The sequence below is a fragment of the Drosophila willistoni genome, unplaced genomic scaffold (assembly GCF_018902025.1).
Source record: "Drosophila willistoni isolate 14030-0811.24 unplaced genomic scaffold, UCI_dwil_1.1 Seg143.1, whole genome shotgun sequence".
Classification (NCBI taxonomy): domain Eukaryota; kingdom Metazoa; phylum Arthropoda; class Insecta; order Diptera; family Drosophilidae; genus Drosophila; species Drosophila willistoni.
In genome coordinates this window covers 745364-760296 of record NW_025814102.1, presented here as the reverse complement: position 1 = coordinate 760296, position 14933 = coordinate 745364, and the positions used below count along the sequence as shown (strand labels likewise).

Sequence of the window (14933 nt, the reverse complement as noted above, 5' to 3'; positions counted from 1 at the left end):
GATTATGACTTAAACACATTCAACTTTTAATCAGAGTAAAGTTTCTTATAGCTCTGTGTGTGTGTGCGTGTGTACAAATATTTCAGCATAACAGATATTTGTAATATTTAAAAAGAAAACGAAAAACAAAAAACCCAATTAAAAATAACATGTAGAACTATATCTATAGGTCGAGACCAAAATTCACTTAAGTCAACAACAATGTGGAAATATGTTGACTAATTGTAAGACTAACTAAAGGCAAAAACCCAAAAAGTAGATACCAGATAAAATTTAAGTAATCTTCCAGGGATGCATCAAGTAGGGCGACCGGGGCTAACATCGGAAGTTTGTATACCCTTGCAGGTTTTTTTTGTTACTCTTCCCTTGCCTTTACTGACATCAAAACCGTCCCCAAAAACCGTTTTATCTAAACAGGCTATATATGTACATAGGTACTAGAGTCCTGCACGAATACACTCATTTGCCTCAGTCTTTCAAATACTTACAAATTTTCCTATATTTGATTTGATAATATTGCTTCGGAACGAATGAAACGAGATGAAAAGTCTCGAAGTTTTGTGTTTCGTAGTTCCTGAATGTATCAAGCCGAACAAACAAAAACAAAATCAAAGCAAGCCGAAACAAATAAGAAAGACTACAAACGAAACAAATGAATACGGTACTTCTTTCAAGTTACTTGGTACTTCCAAGTACTCGTGAGTCTGGTCATACTTATGAAATGTCAATAATTTTCGAATGCCAATTTAATTTTGTTTTAATCTCACTGGAGTATTTTCCTAATATAAATTAAAGTTATAGCTTTGGTGACTTATTAGTAAAACGCCGAGCAGACTACAAGCAGCTCGACGGTGTAAGGGTTAGAGGTCCTGCCTAAAATCGACGAAACTCTGGTTCAACCCCGGCCAGAAACTAGTTAGCTTTGGCTTTTCATTTTTTTTTTTGCTTTTTTAATAATTATTTTTGTCTAATAGCGAAGTAGGTCTTTCGATGATTTGTAGGAAAATATAGAATAGTGCGCCGAAATATTTCACACAGCTTCAAATGACGGGGTATTCTACAACATATCCAAAATTCATCCAAATCGGTGATTCGCATACCTGAAGTTCCCCTTGTAAGAGTACTTTTAAAATTAGTTTAATATTCATCTATGTATGTACATATCCAAATGTATAAGTACACTATACATATACATATCTTTTTAAATTAGCATGGAATTTCGGAAAGCTCAGGAGTAATCGAGCATTTTGGATCGATTAAGACCAAACTGCTGACAGGAGAATATAAATTTAAGAAAAAGAGAGGACGGAGTGAAGTCTGGAATACATTTTGTCTGGTCATGGATGAGAATGAAGAAATAGTCTCAGATTATTCATATCTTCACAAAAAATGTTTGAAAATGTGTAAATAGTTATTGTTAAGATATCATTGTTAAATTTATAATAAAATCATGTTTTTATTTTTATTAAATACTGTAAATATTTAAAAAAAAAGAATTTATTTTCAGATGTTTCATATTATATACATTGAGTCTGCTGTCAGGTACTTGCTTCACAATTCGGTATACCGAGAACGAGCAAGACATTTGAACAGTATCTAGTACTCGGTTCGATTTTCGGTCTTTGCTTCTCGATATGCTCGGATTTGCTTTACCGGATTTTTCGGTATGTCCTGCTCGTTTAAACTCATTCGTTCGTTTGAGATGCTTGATATACTCGATTTACAAATACGAGTAAGTGTGAAAACGAGTTCCGAAAGTGTAGAGGGATTTCGTTTTCCGTTTCGAATGTATTCATGCAGGTCTCTAATAGGTACGTAAAAGAAAGAACGGCTTACAATTTTAGGCAGTGCAGTAACATGACATTTCATCGTGTATTTATATGACAGCTATATAAAAAGGTTTCCGATTTTGATGAAATTTGGCACTGTCTGTTATAATAGGTAATAGGTATATTTAAAAACCAAACATTAAATTTTAAAACAATCGCGACAAAAATAATAAAGTTATTGATAAAAGTTTTCGACCGATCGTTTCTATGGGAGCTATATGATATAATCACCCGATCCTGATCAAATTTAGCACAGTCATCAATGGGTATTTTAAACTAACAATGGCTTGGAATATAACGAAGTTATTGAGAAAAGTCACTGTTCCTGAACTTCTATGGGAGCTATATAATATAGTGGTTCGATCCGGCTGAATTCGAGAAGCTCACATGGTTATTTCAGCGCTTTAGCTCTTATAGTCTAGAAGAAGTTTGCGTTGAAGGACAGACATATGGACGTCGTCTGATCAAGAATATATATACTTTATATAGTCGCAGAAGGGCATAAAAAAGAGAATCCAAGACTTGAATGGCTCTGTTTAACTACGGATTAGTAAGATTGTTAGAAAATTTCTCAATTACTTAAGCGTTCGAATGAATATTTTCTGGAATCTCTAGCTCTAATATGTGAAATGTTGTTTCAAGTGTTCAAGATAATGTCTTTCGGCAATGAAGACATTGTTTTTTTAAACAAATCTCATTCAAAGATAAGCAAATTGACAGCGAGAAGATATCTAATATGATAAGAGGATACGATCTCATAAACACAAACACACATAACAAAAAAACTCTCTTGCAATTGAAATTTTTTCTTTGGCTTAGCCAGCATTTATATAATTACCCAATAATGATGATGTGACTCATATGAATCAGTTTTGTTTTTTTTCGGTTTCATTCAATTTGTGGCCTCTTTTATTTATTGTTATATATATTTAATGCTGATTTTTCATATATTTATGTGAAATTTAGTTCAAAGCGACTTTTGGCCGCAGCGGCATTTTTCAAATGAATATTATTGCACTTGTTTTCACTACACAACGACTGAAGTTTGGCTTATTCTGCATTCTGGGTTCTTTTTTAAAGAAGACAATGTTCTCATCGATGGCTTCCACAGATGCTGCGCATTTTCAATGTTTTCTTTTGGGGGGTTGCTTCACCTACGCTGTATCGGTGGTTGGTTGATGGTTGGATGGATGCGTTTCTAAAACGCAAAAACAATATTAAATCTTAAGACGCAAAAGTTTTCTTAAAAGGGGACAACAAACGGGGGATGGTTGCAAACATAATTGAAACAGGACGCAGAGGACAACCAACACATTTCAGGGGCATAATGCAACTGAAGTGCTTTTATATCACTCTTGCATACATTTTCAGTGTAAGGCAGTCGAGATCAATGCAGAATTAACCACATTTTTCACATCATAAGTTCTCATAGAATTCTTTGCAAGTTTGTTTCATTTTCACATTGTTAAATTTTAAAGAAATAACTTATAGAAGAAGCTTTGTTGTGAAAGAGATGAGAGATAAATAGAAAAGCTACCGAAACGAACAGAAGGTAAGTTTATAAATATGTTGAAATCGCAACCCAACGGAGACTAAAGTAAGAAGGGACTTGGTAGATATCAGGAGTAAGAGGAAAGTGAAGTTTATTGCCGCCTTGAAAACATCTCAGCTAATGAATATTATTGCTAGTTCATGGCCTTAGTTCCGAGTGTTTGAGAGAGTTTCCTCCGCTTCGGCTTTTACCCTTTGTCATACCAAAAACAGGAAAAATTAACCAGAACCATTTGCATTAATTACACATTTCTAGGGGTGGGGGAGGGGATGGGCGTAGCATTTTGGATATTTGTTATTAAACAATTAAAATGATTTGTCCGTCAATTCGAGTAAATCAATTTGACAATCCATATGAGCGTGTAATTGATTGTCACGTACTACAACCGTTTTTCATCGTTTCGGGGCGATAGTATGACAGAGAGAGATTTGTGACGACATACCTGTTGGCCAGGTTGGTTATATTGCTTGTGTTAGTGGCTTGTTCTATTGTACATATATTGACATTTAATTTAAGCTAATGGCACACCAAATAACGGGCACTCATAATATTATTGTTGTTGTTGTTGCTTCTTGTCAAACTATTATCAAAAAAGTGTTGAAACACAATTGCCGATTGTTAGGCCCGATTGATTGTTGGCCAGTTGCCTAGCTAGTTAACTGACTGACTGACTGACTGATAACCTTGCCTTATACAATCAGGCAAAACAATTGTATCAACTTCCCAACAAGGCGAATTATTCTAGTTTTATGAAGAAGAAGTTCCCTAACCAACTAGATTTTTATATGTCTCTATAGCGGATATATAGTTCTAGCAGATAGACTCTACCCTGAGGTAACTCCTATACAAAGATCGTTCATGCGTTCAATATTATCTACATAATATGCACCGTAAAATCGTTTAACGGAAAAAGGTGTGGTTAAGGTTAGCTATTGCTTGTTGTATTTGCTGTTGTTGTTGAGAGTGTGCGGCAAACAAAGCGGGGCCAACAACAAAGTGCGTACTAACACGAGTTGAAGCACAATGAACGCGACAACAAAATGCACCGAGGAGGTTGAGGTCATCATTTGTGGCAGTTAGCTCCGCTCTCCGTGCGTGAGCGCCACAATAAGCGGCAAAATGCAGGAGAACTCGAAGCGAAATGTAAAATATGTGCGGGCGGTTCCTTGTAAGTGGATACAGCAGTAGTTTCTTTTTTGTGTTTGTTTTTGCTTAAGCGGAAGAAGCAGCGGTAAGAAAAAAAGGTTTACAAAGGGGGCGGAGAAAGCGGTGGGGAGTTTGGCAAAGTAACAGGAAATTGTGAGTACATACCTATGTACGTATGTACATATGTTAATATGTATGTATGTAGATTACTACAATACTTTCGCCGAATATGTTACATTTCTTTTTTTGGATACTAAATTTTTACATCGTCAACTTCAAGAATAATACATAAACTATATCAGAAAGTGTTATTTCATTTGTTTTCACTCAAAATTCAACTAAATCTAGATTAGTTACCGATTTATAGGAGGAAATAATGTCAATAACCATGAAAAGAAATTTAATATTATAAATTATATATATTTCTTATTTGTTATTAATCTATATTGGATAAAAAACTCCTACTTTGACAAAGCTTTAAAGTTTAAACAAATCTAAAAAAAAAATAACAAATATGTATAATCACCACTTTGTGTAGAGAATTTCGTTTAGTATCAATTTCCAGATGTCATAATAATTCAAAAAGTGTCTATTCTGACAAATGATCCCACTACTTCCCCATTCTGAAATTTACCCCCGATTGAAATTTCAATGTCAAGCTTATCAGCGATCTCAACGCGTTTACATCTGGCCGTTATCTCTCCATCTCCTTTCCTTGCATTTCTTTGAATAATTTTTTTTTTGTTTTGTTGGTACGTGCCCTTCGGTCGACTCTCTTGCTCTCTCTTTCGCTGACCGTTTCTCATTGACTGCCGGACGAACACGTTCTTACGCATTAATTATGGGAATTTCTCTGTTTGCGGGACAACATGGCATTGTCAAGAGGGAGGGGGAGAAACTGTCACACACACAGAGAAAGCGGGTGAATGAGGAACTTAAGAATAGGTGAAAGAACAAGAGGAAGATAAATATGCAGAGGACGAATGCAGCCAGTGAGAGCATCCCATCGCATAATAAACAAGTTCATGCGTATCATGAATTATTGTACATTCAATTAATTCTTTGCAAAATGGAAAATCACAAACATAAATTTATATTAAAAGTAATAGAAAAGATCGTTTTGTTGGCAAAATGTAAACAATTTATTAAAATTATGTCTACTAAGAAAACTACGTGTTAGGTAACCTGAAATTTTTAAAAACTTTTAAGCTTGGTTTGGGGACAATTAAATATTTCTAGATCTCTGCTAGTCTACAGATCAGACTACCTAGGCTAGTTGCATCCGTTTTTTTTTTGTAAGCCCTTGAAAGCTTGTGGATGAAAACAAAGTTTGACATTACGTCTCTGTGATTATTTAGAACGTATAAACGAAGTACAATGTACTGTAAGATCAGTTTATTTCTTTGGTCACTTGCTGAACCGGTTCTGCCGGCATTTCAGACACACACACACTCACTCACACACACGCAAAGAGAGAGGAGACGCACATGAAGTACGGCTTGAAGGTGTACACGATCTTGCCTTATGCGGCACTGGCAGCATACCTTAGCACACACATACACACACACAGAACCATAGAAAACACAACCACTCTCTTTCAAAAATGTTGGTAAAGTTCTACTTGTACTTGAAAATATTTTACATACACGTAATGGTGTGTTATAAATATAAATTTAAAACAATTAATCAATCGTTTTAATAAGCATTTAATTCTCGTTTTGAATAGGCGCTAAAATTTACACACCTATAATTTAGCGTTTCAGCTCGTTTACTTGGATCTTCATTGAACTCCACATTAAAACATAAGCACTCACAATATCACAATATACACATTCACAAGTTAAAAAAGAATTTATTTATTTTTCAAAAAACAACAGTTAATTTACGCGCAACACCCGCGAGAGAAACAAAAAAAAAAAAAGAAACGTCCCGCTATATTCGAAATTGGTTCAGACCACTTTTACGCGCAACGCATGCACATTGAAACGCAACAACAAAAAACTGTTGTACATTGTTTTCGTCTGTAATTTAACATTCTTTCCAGAATCAACTCATATTGAGTCTGTTAGCTCATTGACATTCGTTGACTCATTTTCGATTCTGTTGAAAATTCAAAGTAATTTGGAAGTTGTGGAATGCCAAATTTGTCCAAACTACCGGGATGTCCTTAGAAATATTGGAGCAAAATGTTGCAGCAGTTCTAAATATTAAATCTAATCCTTTGAAAGTCAGATATTACAAACTCAATAACATATTACACTCCCTTATCGATGAATATCAAAAGGCAATTTCTTTCACAATTATTGTATATGTTGAAATAGTATTTACCCACATCGTAGCTAGACGTCATATATTAACCTTCATCATTGGGAAAATAAATCAAAATTATAAAAAAGTAGTGACAAACATGCTCAAGATACGCGGTTTTAGTCTGACAACATTTGCAATCAGCTATATAAAATCATATTATATTAAAATTATATCATCAAAATATAAGTTTGTCCAAATCTTGAAAAAAAAAAATTGGTACTAATTTGCGAGCGCCTACTGTAAGGGATTTCTTAGTTTGCAGTGTCACATCAGACACGAAAAAATGTCAAATCCACTTTTTTGGTATTTTTCTGCTGACCACATTCAACCCCATGTAAACGGAAAACTGTCAGCAATAAACGAAAAATAAAAAAACGGAAAAAATGTTCCAATAGGATATATAACGATCTATCGTTCTTATGGACACTATATAAATTATATGGTTGATCAATCTGAGCGATATTTAGGAGTATCATCGGCAGACGGCAGTAAAAATTCGAAAAATTGAAAACTTAATGGAAATAATTAAAGAGTCAAAAACTGTTTTTCCAATTTGAACTTGTTTACGCCCGTTTCCAATCGTTCCTATGGCAGCACAAATAAGGATATAGAATATAGTTTTTTCAACAAACTGAAAAAAATGTCAACGGAAAGCAATACACCAGTGGATCCACGGGTTCAGGTAAGCAAAGGATTAAAAAATGGTAGCCAATCAAAGAGCGAATCTCTACCAATTTATTTGTCTCTCCTGTCCGTTAGATTGAGCTGGAAAAGCTAAACACAGCTACGGATAATATAAACCGTTATGAAGTGGAGCTTGATGTGAGTTCTTATTTATTCATTTGTTTTTTGTTCCAGAGTTTTGTTTTGTGACCATTGATTATTATTAGACTTTTATTGATTTTTCTATTTGGTCCACTTTACATAACAACAACATCAAAAACAACAACAATAACAATAACAAAGGAGGCCAAATGCGAGTTCAAACGGTTATTGGCCGAGAGTGTGGTGCGAATCAAGGCGGCAGCCCATAAACTAGGCAACTCAATTGATGCCGCCAAACCGTATTACGAATCACGCATTTACGCTGCCCAATTGGCCAAGGAGACCCAACAGGCGGCAGCCAATCATGAGAAGGCCAAATCCATACATGCGGCCGCCAAAGAAATGGTCTACCTGGCCGAACAGGGTTTGGGCGAGAAATCAACCCTGGATACGGCCTGCCAGGAAATGCTCAGCCATGCGGCCAGTAAAGTGAATCAATCCCAATTGGAGGTGACCGATACACGGAATGCTCTCAAAATGTGCCAACTAAAATTGGAGGTGGCCAACAATCGAGTGGGCAAACTGCAAGGACAACTTAAGCAGGCCTTGAGGGCATCCAGGTACCTTAATAAAATCGACTACATTCATTTTAGATACTGGGATATGGTAAAACTTGAATTTGTAGCTTTAAAACTTATTTTGTATTCAGAAAATGATATAATTTATCATATTTAAGCAAGGATATACCTATATATATATATACCTTGTTTCTACTACGATTATAATAGATAAACAAAATCTTGATCTGTATGACTTTATTTAGAATCTGCTGTCTTTAAATTTGTTTTTATTTTTTTTATCTATATATTTACTATCTTTACTTTTGGTATTGTTTCATTTATTTATTTTACTGTCACTATTTCATTTCTTTGGTTTTTCTTTCTTAACTTGATATTTATACCTTTAGATTGCAGATCAAACGCAATTACCTTTTGTTGAGATTCCTAAACTCAATGCACGCTTTATATTGTCCACTCTGTTCGTGAGTATTTCCTTTGATTGTTTTGTTTTGGCACGTTATCCACTTTCCCATATACATAGTTATTTAAGTATATCTGAGTTAATTACTAACTGATACTACATTTTGTAGGCCCTATTACGAGACGCGTGCCAATTATAATGGTCTACTGAAGGCCCAAAAGCTGCGCGTTAACGAACTGGAAGCGAAAGTGAGTTCGGCGAAAATGACATATAACGAGGCTTTAAAGAATCTGGAGCAAATCTCCGAGGATATACATAGGCAGCGACAGCAGCGCAACAATTTGCTTAACTATGAGGCTATGCTAAGGCAGGTGGATACTACGGGGGCAATCAAACCGGAGCCGCAAGTAGAGTCGGAGCAAGTACTAAGCAATGTGACAGCCAATGCGAATGAGGAAGAGGATGAGGAGTATTTAAGCATGCCGGAGCGTCTGAGTATTAGTGAGGCGAGTTCACCGCATCGGTCGACATTGAGTGATCCGCACGATTGTCCACACTTGCTGCAAGATTTCGAGGCTGTATTGACGTTTCCGTCAAAACGTTTGCCCAAATCGGCTAGTGCCAGTGCCACAGACGGAGACTCACTGTTTGCTCAGTCGCAGGGCTTGCACGGACCGTACGAGTCGACAACGCCGGCTCCAAATCAGGCTCAGGATCAGGACATTGAGCAATGGACAGAAATTCGTCTCTCGCATTCCGATAGCACTAGTTCCAGCTACTCTAATCAATCTCGAGGAGGATTGGGTGGATTGGGCTCACTAGAACCGGACATCGATGCCCAGTCGCAACATTCCACTTCGTCATCGGATGAGCCCAAACGGAAAGTGACCTGCACAACCATATTTCATCAGGATCAGGATCAGGATGGCGGAAATGGAGGAATGGGATCTGGTCAGCAGCAGATGAGCCGCAAGCAAAGTCTCAGTCAATGGTTGTCCCGCTCGAATAGCTTTAAGAGCAGCGGTCGACGACAGAGTTTCGATTTGCTTATCGATGCCGGCGACAAGGTGAAGGATGTCTTTAACTATGGCTTTCAGAAGGTGGGCAGAACATTGGAGCGCCGCAATAGCGAATCGGAGATGGCTCAAACGGAAACTGGCGGCGCCGGTGCTGAATCGGAGGCTTTGCTGGCTGGTTCGACGACGACAACTCCGTCATCGGTGACAACATCCACATCTTTGGCCTCAGGCAATGCGTCTGGTGGCAATACCAGTGACTTCTTTCTATTCAGCAGGTCAGTAGACGGAGGCAACGGGGCTGGTGGTGCCAGCGGCAGTCGTGGCCGTGGCGGAAGCCTTTTGAATACGCTCCAGGATCGCCTGACGAAGCTTATTTGAACATGAATTTTAGCAACGATTTATCAATACGTTGATATCGATCGGTCAATCAGCCAAAGAAGCAATCAATTTGAATACAATTGAAAACGAATTTGATAAAACTAAAACATAAAATTGACAAACAATCGATCGATAATTCAACCAGCAATTAATCGGTAAACGATAAATCGACACATAATTTGATAAATCCAGACAAACAAATCGATCGATACAAGAAGCTAAATCGAACAAAATAGTCTGCAATTGAATCATTTCAAAATTTGATTGAAATTATTGAAACAAATGCAGTAATAAATCGATCCCATCGATAGATTCATTTAGCATAATACGAAACCAAAAAAAAAAAAAAGAATTGCACTTATCGATCAATTATTTGAAATGATTGTTCATGCAACAAATCGATCGATCGAACCGTTTTTCCATCGATTAAAATTCCAACAACAAAAATCAAATTTATATATAATCTATATTTGCACCCATTTAACCACCAAATAACAAAAACAACAATAACATCAACAACAAGAACAACAACAACAATAGCTAGAGACAACTACAACATCTCTTCCAATCCAAGAACAACAACAGAAAACTAATTATTAAAAAATGTTAACAAATTGGCTCCGCTCATTTATCCCTCCAAACAAAAAACAAAAAAAAAAAAAAATAACCCGAAACCAAAACAAACCAAAACTCCAAATTAAATTACACAAATTTTCAAACTTTAACCTCCCACCATCCACCAGAACAAGAACAAGAACAACAAATTGCTTTGCACGACCGCACGCTTCCAATTCAACAAACATTATTACAATCCAATCAAATCACAAGATAACTTCCTGTATGTACTACCTTTTAAATTAAGAATCTCATGTTCTTTTGATCATCCTGAGCGTAGACCGAGTCCTCTCCACGTTTAACCAACAAAGAGCTCACTCCGATTGTAAAATCTATTCTAATCCTGGTAATACTCCTATCAAATCTGTCTGTGAACTAAAGACTGTACCGATATCTACATATATACACTCCACCTATGTGTAGTAACTTTATTTTATAGAAATTCGTCAAGTTTTTTAAGACAAAGACTGATTTTAGGACCACTTGTTCCTTTAGGTGCTATAAGAGAATATAGTCCACCGATTTTGATAATATAAAACAAAAAAAAAAAAATTAAAAATATTTCATTAATATACAAAATCGGCGACATCTAATTTTATATAGAGTGACTTCTGTCTACGCCCAGTTTTGTTGTGTGTTGTATGTGTGTTATATATATATACATATATCGACTCTTTGTTAATATCCTCTCACATGATGCACTTTCACATTTCATTGCTTTTAAATTATTTTCTAACTGTCTATCTATGTATATATCTGTCAAATCCGAATGTCAGAAACAAAATACTAAAACTAAAAACCTATTACAAACAACCAAACCAATACCTACTACCTAAACATTCCAGATCCTCAGAACCCAAAGAATTACTATCCGATGAGCAGGTTGAGAATTTACTTTTAAATCACACGGTGGACGAGCATGGAGCCATTATAGTGGAGGAGCTTAAATCGCCAACAACAACAATGCAACAGCAGAAGCCACAACATCCGCTGAGTGTGGCAGGAGCTGCACGTGCTGCTTTGCTCTTTTAAAAGGCTTTATCATGTTGAATGTTTTGTTTCTTGGCCGAGGACTGTGCACAAAACACAAGAAGAAGAAAACACTCATTCAAATGCGGAATGATGTAATTGACGACCGAATGACAAAGAAAAGACCATATCAATGGGAGAGAAGAAGACGATATAAAAGATGTATCTAGGACCAGAAGCAGGTAATGGAGGCAAAGATGATGATGATGTCGATGAAGCAGTACCAGACCAGTACCCGCCCGGTATTGTACTATGTTGTGCTAACTATTTTAAATATTTATTCTAATCAAATCCTACAAAATCATGTGCAATAATAATAATAATAATGTTGAAATGAGAGTTAGTTACATTTTATGCTGTTCACAAAAAGCAATTAAACCTTAAACCCCAAAGATGATAAAAACCTAGTCAGAAAAAAAAAACACAAAACAAACAAAAAAACAAAAAAATAGAAATAAATCCGTTGTAGTAGCAGTTATTGAATGTGTGTGCAAAATGAATCTAATGCAATTTAAATTGAGTAAAAGGCAAACGGAAACGAAAAAATACAAAATAATTCTAATTATACAAATGTTACGAGTATATAGCATATACATACATACATAGATCTATAAAAGATTATTTGACAAAAAGTATTGATTATCTTAAATGAAGTTTTATTTGGGGCCTGATTGGAAACTGAAAATGGAGCGCTGAAATTAATGAAATTGGGAATGGTAATGGTCTTATCTCTGGAACATTAAAGGAACACATTTTGATCCTACAATATACATATATATATATATTTGTATGTATGTAGATCCATATTTATGGATATTGCTGATTTAGATGCTTAAAAACATTTTCAATTTCTCACTGGACATCCAATTGGAAGATGTCTAATAAATCATAAGAATCTGGAAATAACTTTTTATAAGTTTCAATTTAATTTAACGAATTTGGCTAAAGCTAATCTTTAAAGCATCCTTATCAGGTTCAGTACTTATGGAACAAGGATTTCCAAAAGAGACGTGCTGGCAACATGGAGTCTCGTTTCAGGCATTTAGGATGCGTCAGACTGGAAAAAGTGTTGAAATTCAATGAGCTAATCGAATCAGGGTTTATATCTAGCACTTACAGAAAGTTAGCTTGTCGAAGGCGCTCCAAATAACCATCGGTAGCCACAGCGGTTAGGAAAATTTTACGTGCAACGCGTGGCACCTGCGGCTGCAGTTGTCTGGCCAGCTTTAAATGTGTATTTGCAGCACTGGCCACCTCAAATATGCACTCCTCCACGCCTTTGTCGTCGCTGGCACTTCTCAGGATACGCTCCTGGCTAACACCGTGACGCACCAATACTTCGAGGGGCACACATATCTGCTGCTGGCGTCCAGCCAATGGAATGGCTCGCAATAAGGTAGCAATACCCTGAGCCTTGCCCAAATGCGAGGCAGCATGATCTACTTGCATGTCGCGCACGCCACTAGCTTCGACAATGAGATGAAGTAGGGCCGAGAAGGTTTGATCAGCGTATTCCTCCAATTCTTTCAAGGATTCAAACGCTTGGCTTGGTGGACGCTCGCGGGCAGTTACCAAGCGACGTAAGTAGATTTTGTTCAGTTTACGCATGCCAAGTGTATGCTGCAATTCGCGCAACACAGGCTGATCCTTGACGTATGAGCCACTGGAGGGGGAAGCCGACTCGAAGCATTTGTCAATCGAATCGTACCAGAATTTCAAACGCATCTTGGCTAATTGGGGCTCCGAGAGCTAGGGCAAACACTCAATTATCAACCAGTACATAAATTGGTCATCATTCCACTCACTTGTCCATGTCCTCCTACAGCTCGAGACACTTCCACATTAAAGGCACGCAAAGCAAATGCTGTGCGGCGTAGCTCCTGCGGCAGCAGCAATGTACTCAGATAGTTTTCATAGTCATATTTCCTAGGGGTGGGAACATACATATATCATTGATGATGCATATCCGGCAAATCCTGGACGACGGCGACATGAACTTACTGCACAAGGCCCATGCAATAGTTGGCGCCGAATCGGTCACTTTTTTTAAATTGATTCGATTTTGATTCTGTGACCGTAGCTCCACTCAGACTCCTGGTTATATTCAAGACTCCTCCAATAGACAATTGTCTATGTTGTAATAGGCGCCGCATTTTATTTGTTTTTATTTCTGATTGTCGGTTTTTTTTTTTGCCGCCACCTACTAAACAGCTGTTCGGTCAGCTGCGACGAAAATATCGATTCGATAAATTCGATACTCGACAGCTAAGCGAATTCACAATAAGTAGGCGAATTCACTTCTCCACGTCATAGTTGTTGTTTTATTTCACTAAAAATTGTAATTAAAAAAAAAGGGAAACGTTGAGTTTATGTAGTGTCAGCATCATGGTTTACATCGACCGCAGTGAGTAAATATTCGTAAAACAGTTAGTATCCATACTAACCATATCAATTGTAGATGGTCGAGTCTGGGAAAAGCGTCCTTGGGACTGGCAGCGTATTGTGGAGATATTTTTTGGACTCTGGTACATGATAGTGCAATTGTAAGTCGGAAACTGTTTACTTTTAATATGAAACCAGAAGTTCACCTATAACTCCTTGCAGCTTTCAAACTTTAGTAGCCCCCTTCAATGGCAATGGCAACGGCAATAATGACAATCAGCGACGTAGTAACTGGGGCGGAGGTTGGGGCGGTGGAGGCGGTGGTGGTGGTGGAGGAGGCGGAGGCGGTAGTGGAGGTGGTGGTGGTCTGAGACCCAATCGTCGAATTGGACGCATACCGCAGCAAATGAGTTGCAGTACTTGCCCAAATGGAGGATGTGGGTAGAAGAACTAAATACAGTTAAGTTAATCTCTCCGCGGATGTCAGGTGTTCACAAACTAGTGTTGCCGACATTTTCCCCTAAAAAAACTCTAAAATTGTCATTCATCTCCATGCAAATCTAATAGTAAATTAGATAATTAATTGTAGATATAAGTTTTATACAAAATTCATTGTAAAGTGGTAACTTTAATTACCTTTATTATTAACTTTATGATTTTTTGGGGCAATAAAACTATTATAACAAGATTTATTGACAATTAAGAATGAAATCTCAGATGAATTCAAATGTATTGACGACTTATTGTATGTTGAATTTCTAAAATAGAGCAAGGATCGGCCACTAATTTTTTCAATTGCAAAATGTATATAAATACTATAATTAAATGATGAATTTACCTTATAATTGGTTAAAATAAATTCGAATTGTAATTAATCTAGTTTAAATTTTATTATGAAGAAATCGACAGTGCACAAAATATATCGAT

At 36.7% G+C, this 14933-nt stretch overlaps 4 protein-coding genes across 6 annotated transcripts in view; 2 read left to right on the top strand and 2 right to left on the bottom strand.

Annotated features, from left to right (window-relative positions):
* The window catches only part of LOC6648797 (protein gone early), a 30176-nt gene extending 23650 nt beyond the window's left edge, over positions 1 to 6526 (bottom strand). For both annotated transcript variants that reach the window (XM_023178936.2, XM_023178937.2), the window contains exon 1: positions 6272 to 6526. The gene's annotated coding sequence lies outside the window, so the exon portion shown is untranslated. The remainder of the gene's footprint in view (positions 1 to 6271) is intronic.
* Positions 6527 to 7134: 608 nt separating this feature from the next.
* On the top strand, positions 7135 to 12259 carry LOC6648796 (SH3 domain-binding protein 5). 2 transcript variants are annotated; one of them, XM_002070868.4, is made up of 6 exons: positions 7135 to 7519; positions 7597 to 7659; positions 7804 to 8222; positions 8570 to 8644; positions 8753 to 9877; positions 11441 to 12259. In XM_002070868.4, exons 1-6 carry the CDS (start codon positions 7478 to 7480, stop codon positions 11625 to 11627), a joined length of 1911 nt encoding a protein of 636 aa, XP_002070904.1. In that variant the 5' UTR covers positions 7135 to 7477; the 3' UTR covers positions 11628 to 12259. The 2 variants fall into 2 exon arrangements, with proteins under 2 accessions (XP_002070904.1, XP_015032675.1); XM_015177189.3 differs by lacking the exon at positions 8570 to 8644 and having other exon boundaries at positions 7136 to 7519.
* A 126-nt stretch (positions 12260 to 12385) lies between these two features.
* Positions 12386 to 13896, bottom strand: LOC6648795 (NADH dehydrogenase (ubiquinone) complex I, assembly factor 6 homolog). The gene is made up of 4 exons (XM_002070867.4): positions 13626 to 13896; positions 13430 to 13550; positions 12742 to 13373; positions 12386 to 12681 (listed from the first exon to the last, which is right to left on the bottom strand). Exons 1-4 carry the CDS (start codon positions 13775 to 13777, stop codon positions 12600 to 12602), a joined length of 987 nt encoding a protein of 328 aa, XP_002070903.3. The 5' UTR covers positions 13778 to 13896; the 3' UTR covers positions 12386 to 12599.
* Positions 13897 to 13919: 23 nt separating this feature from the next.
* LOC6648794 (glycine-rich selenoprotein) lies at positions 13920 to 14694 on the top strand. Its single transcript, XM_002070866.4, has 3 exons — positions 13920 to 14028; positions 14083 to 14167; positions 14229 to 14694. The coding sequence occupies exons 1-3, from the start codon at positions 14010 to 14012 to the stop codon at positions 14449 to 14451; spliced, it is 327 nt and encodes a 108-aa protein (XP_002070902.1). The 5' UTR covers positions 13920 to 14009; the 3' UTR covers positions 14452 to 14694.
* The last annotated feature ends 239 nt before the right edge of the window (positions 14695 to 14933 follow it).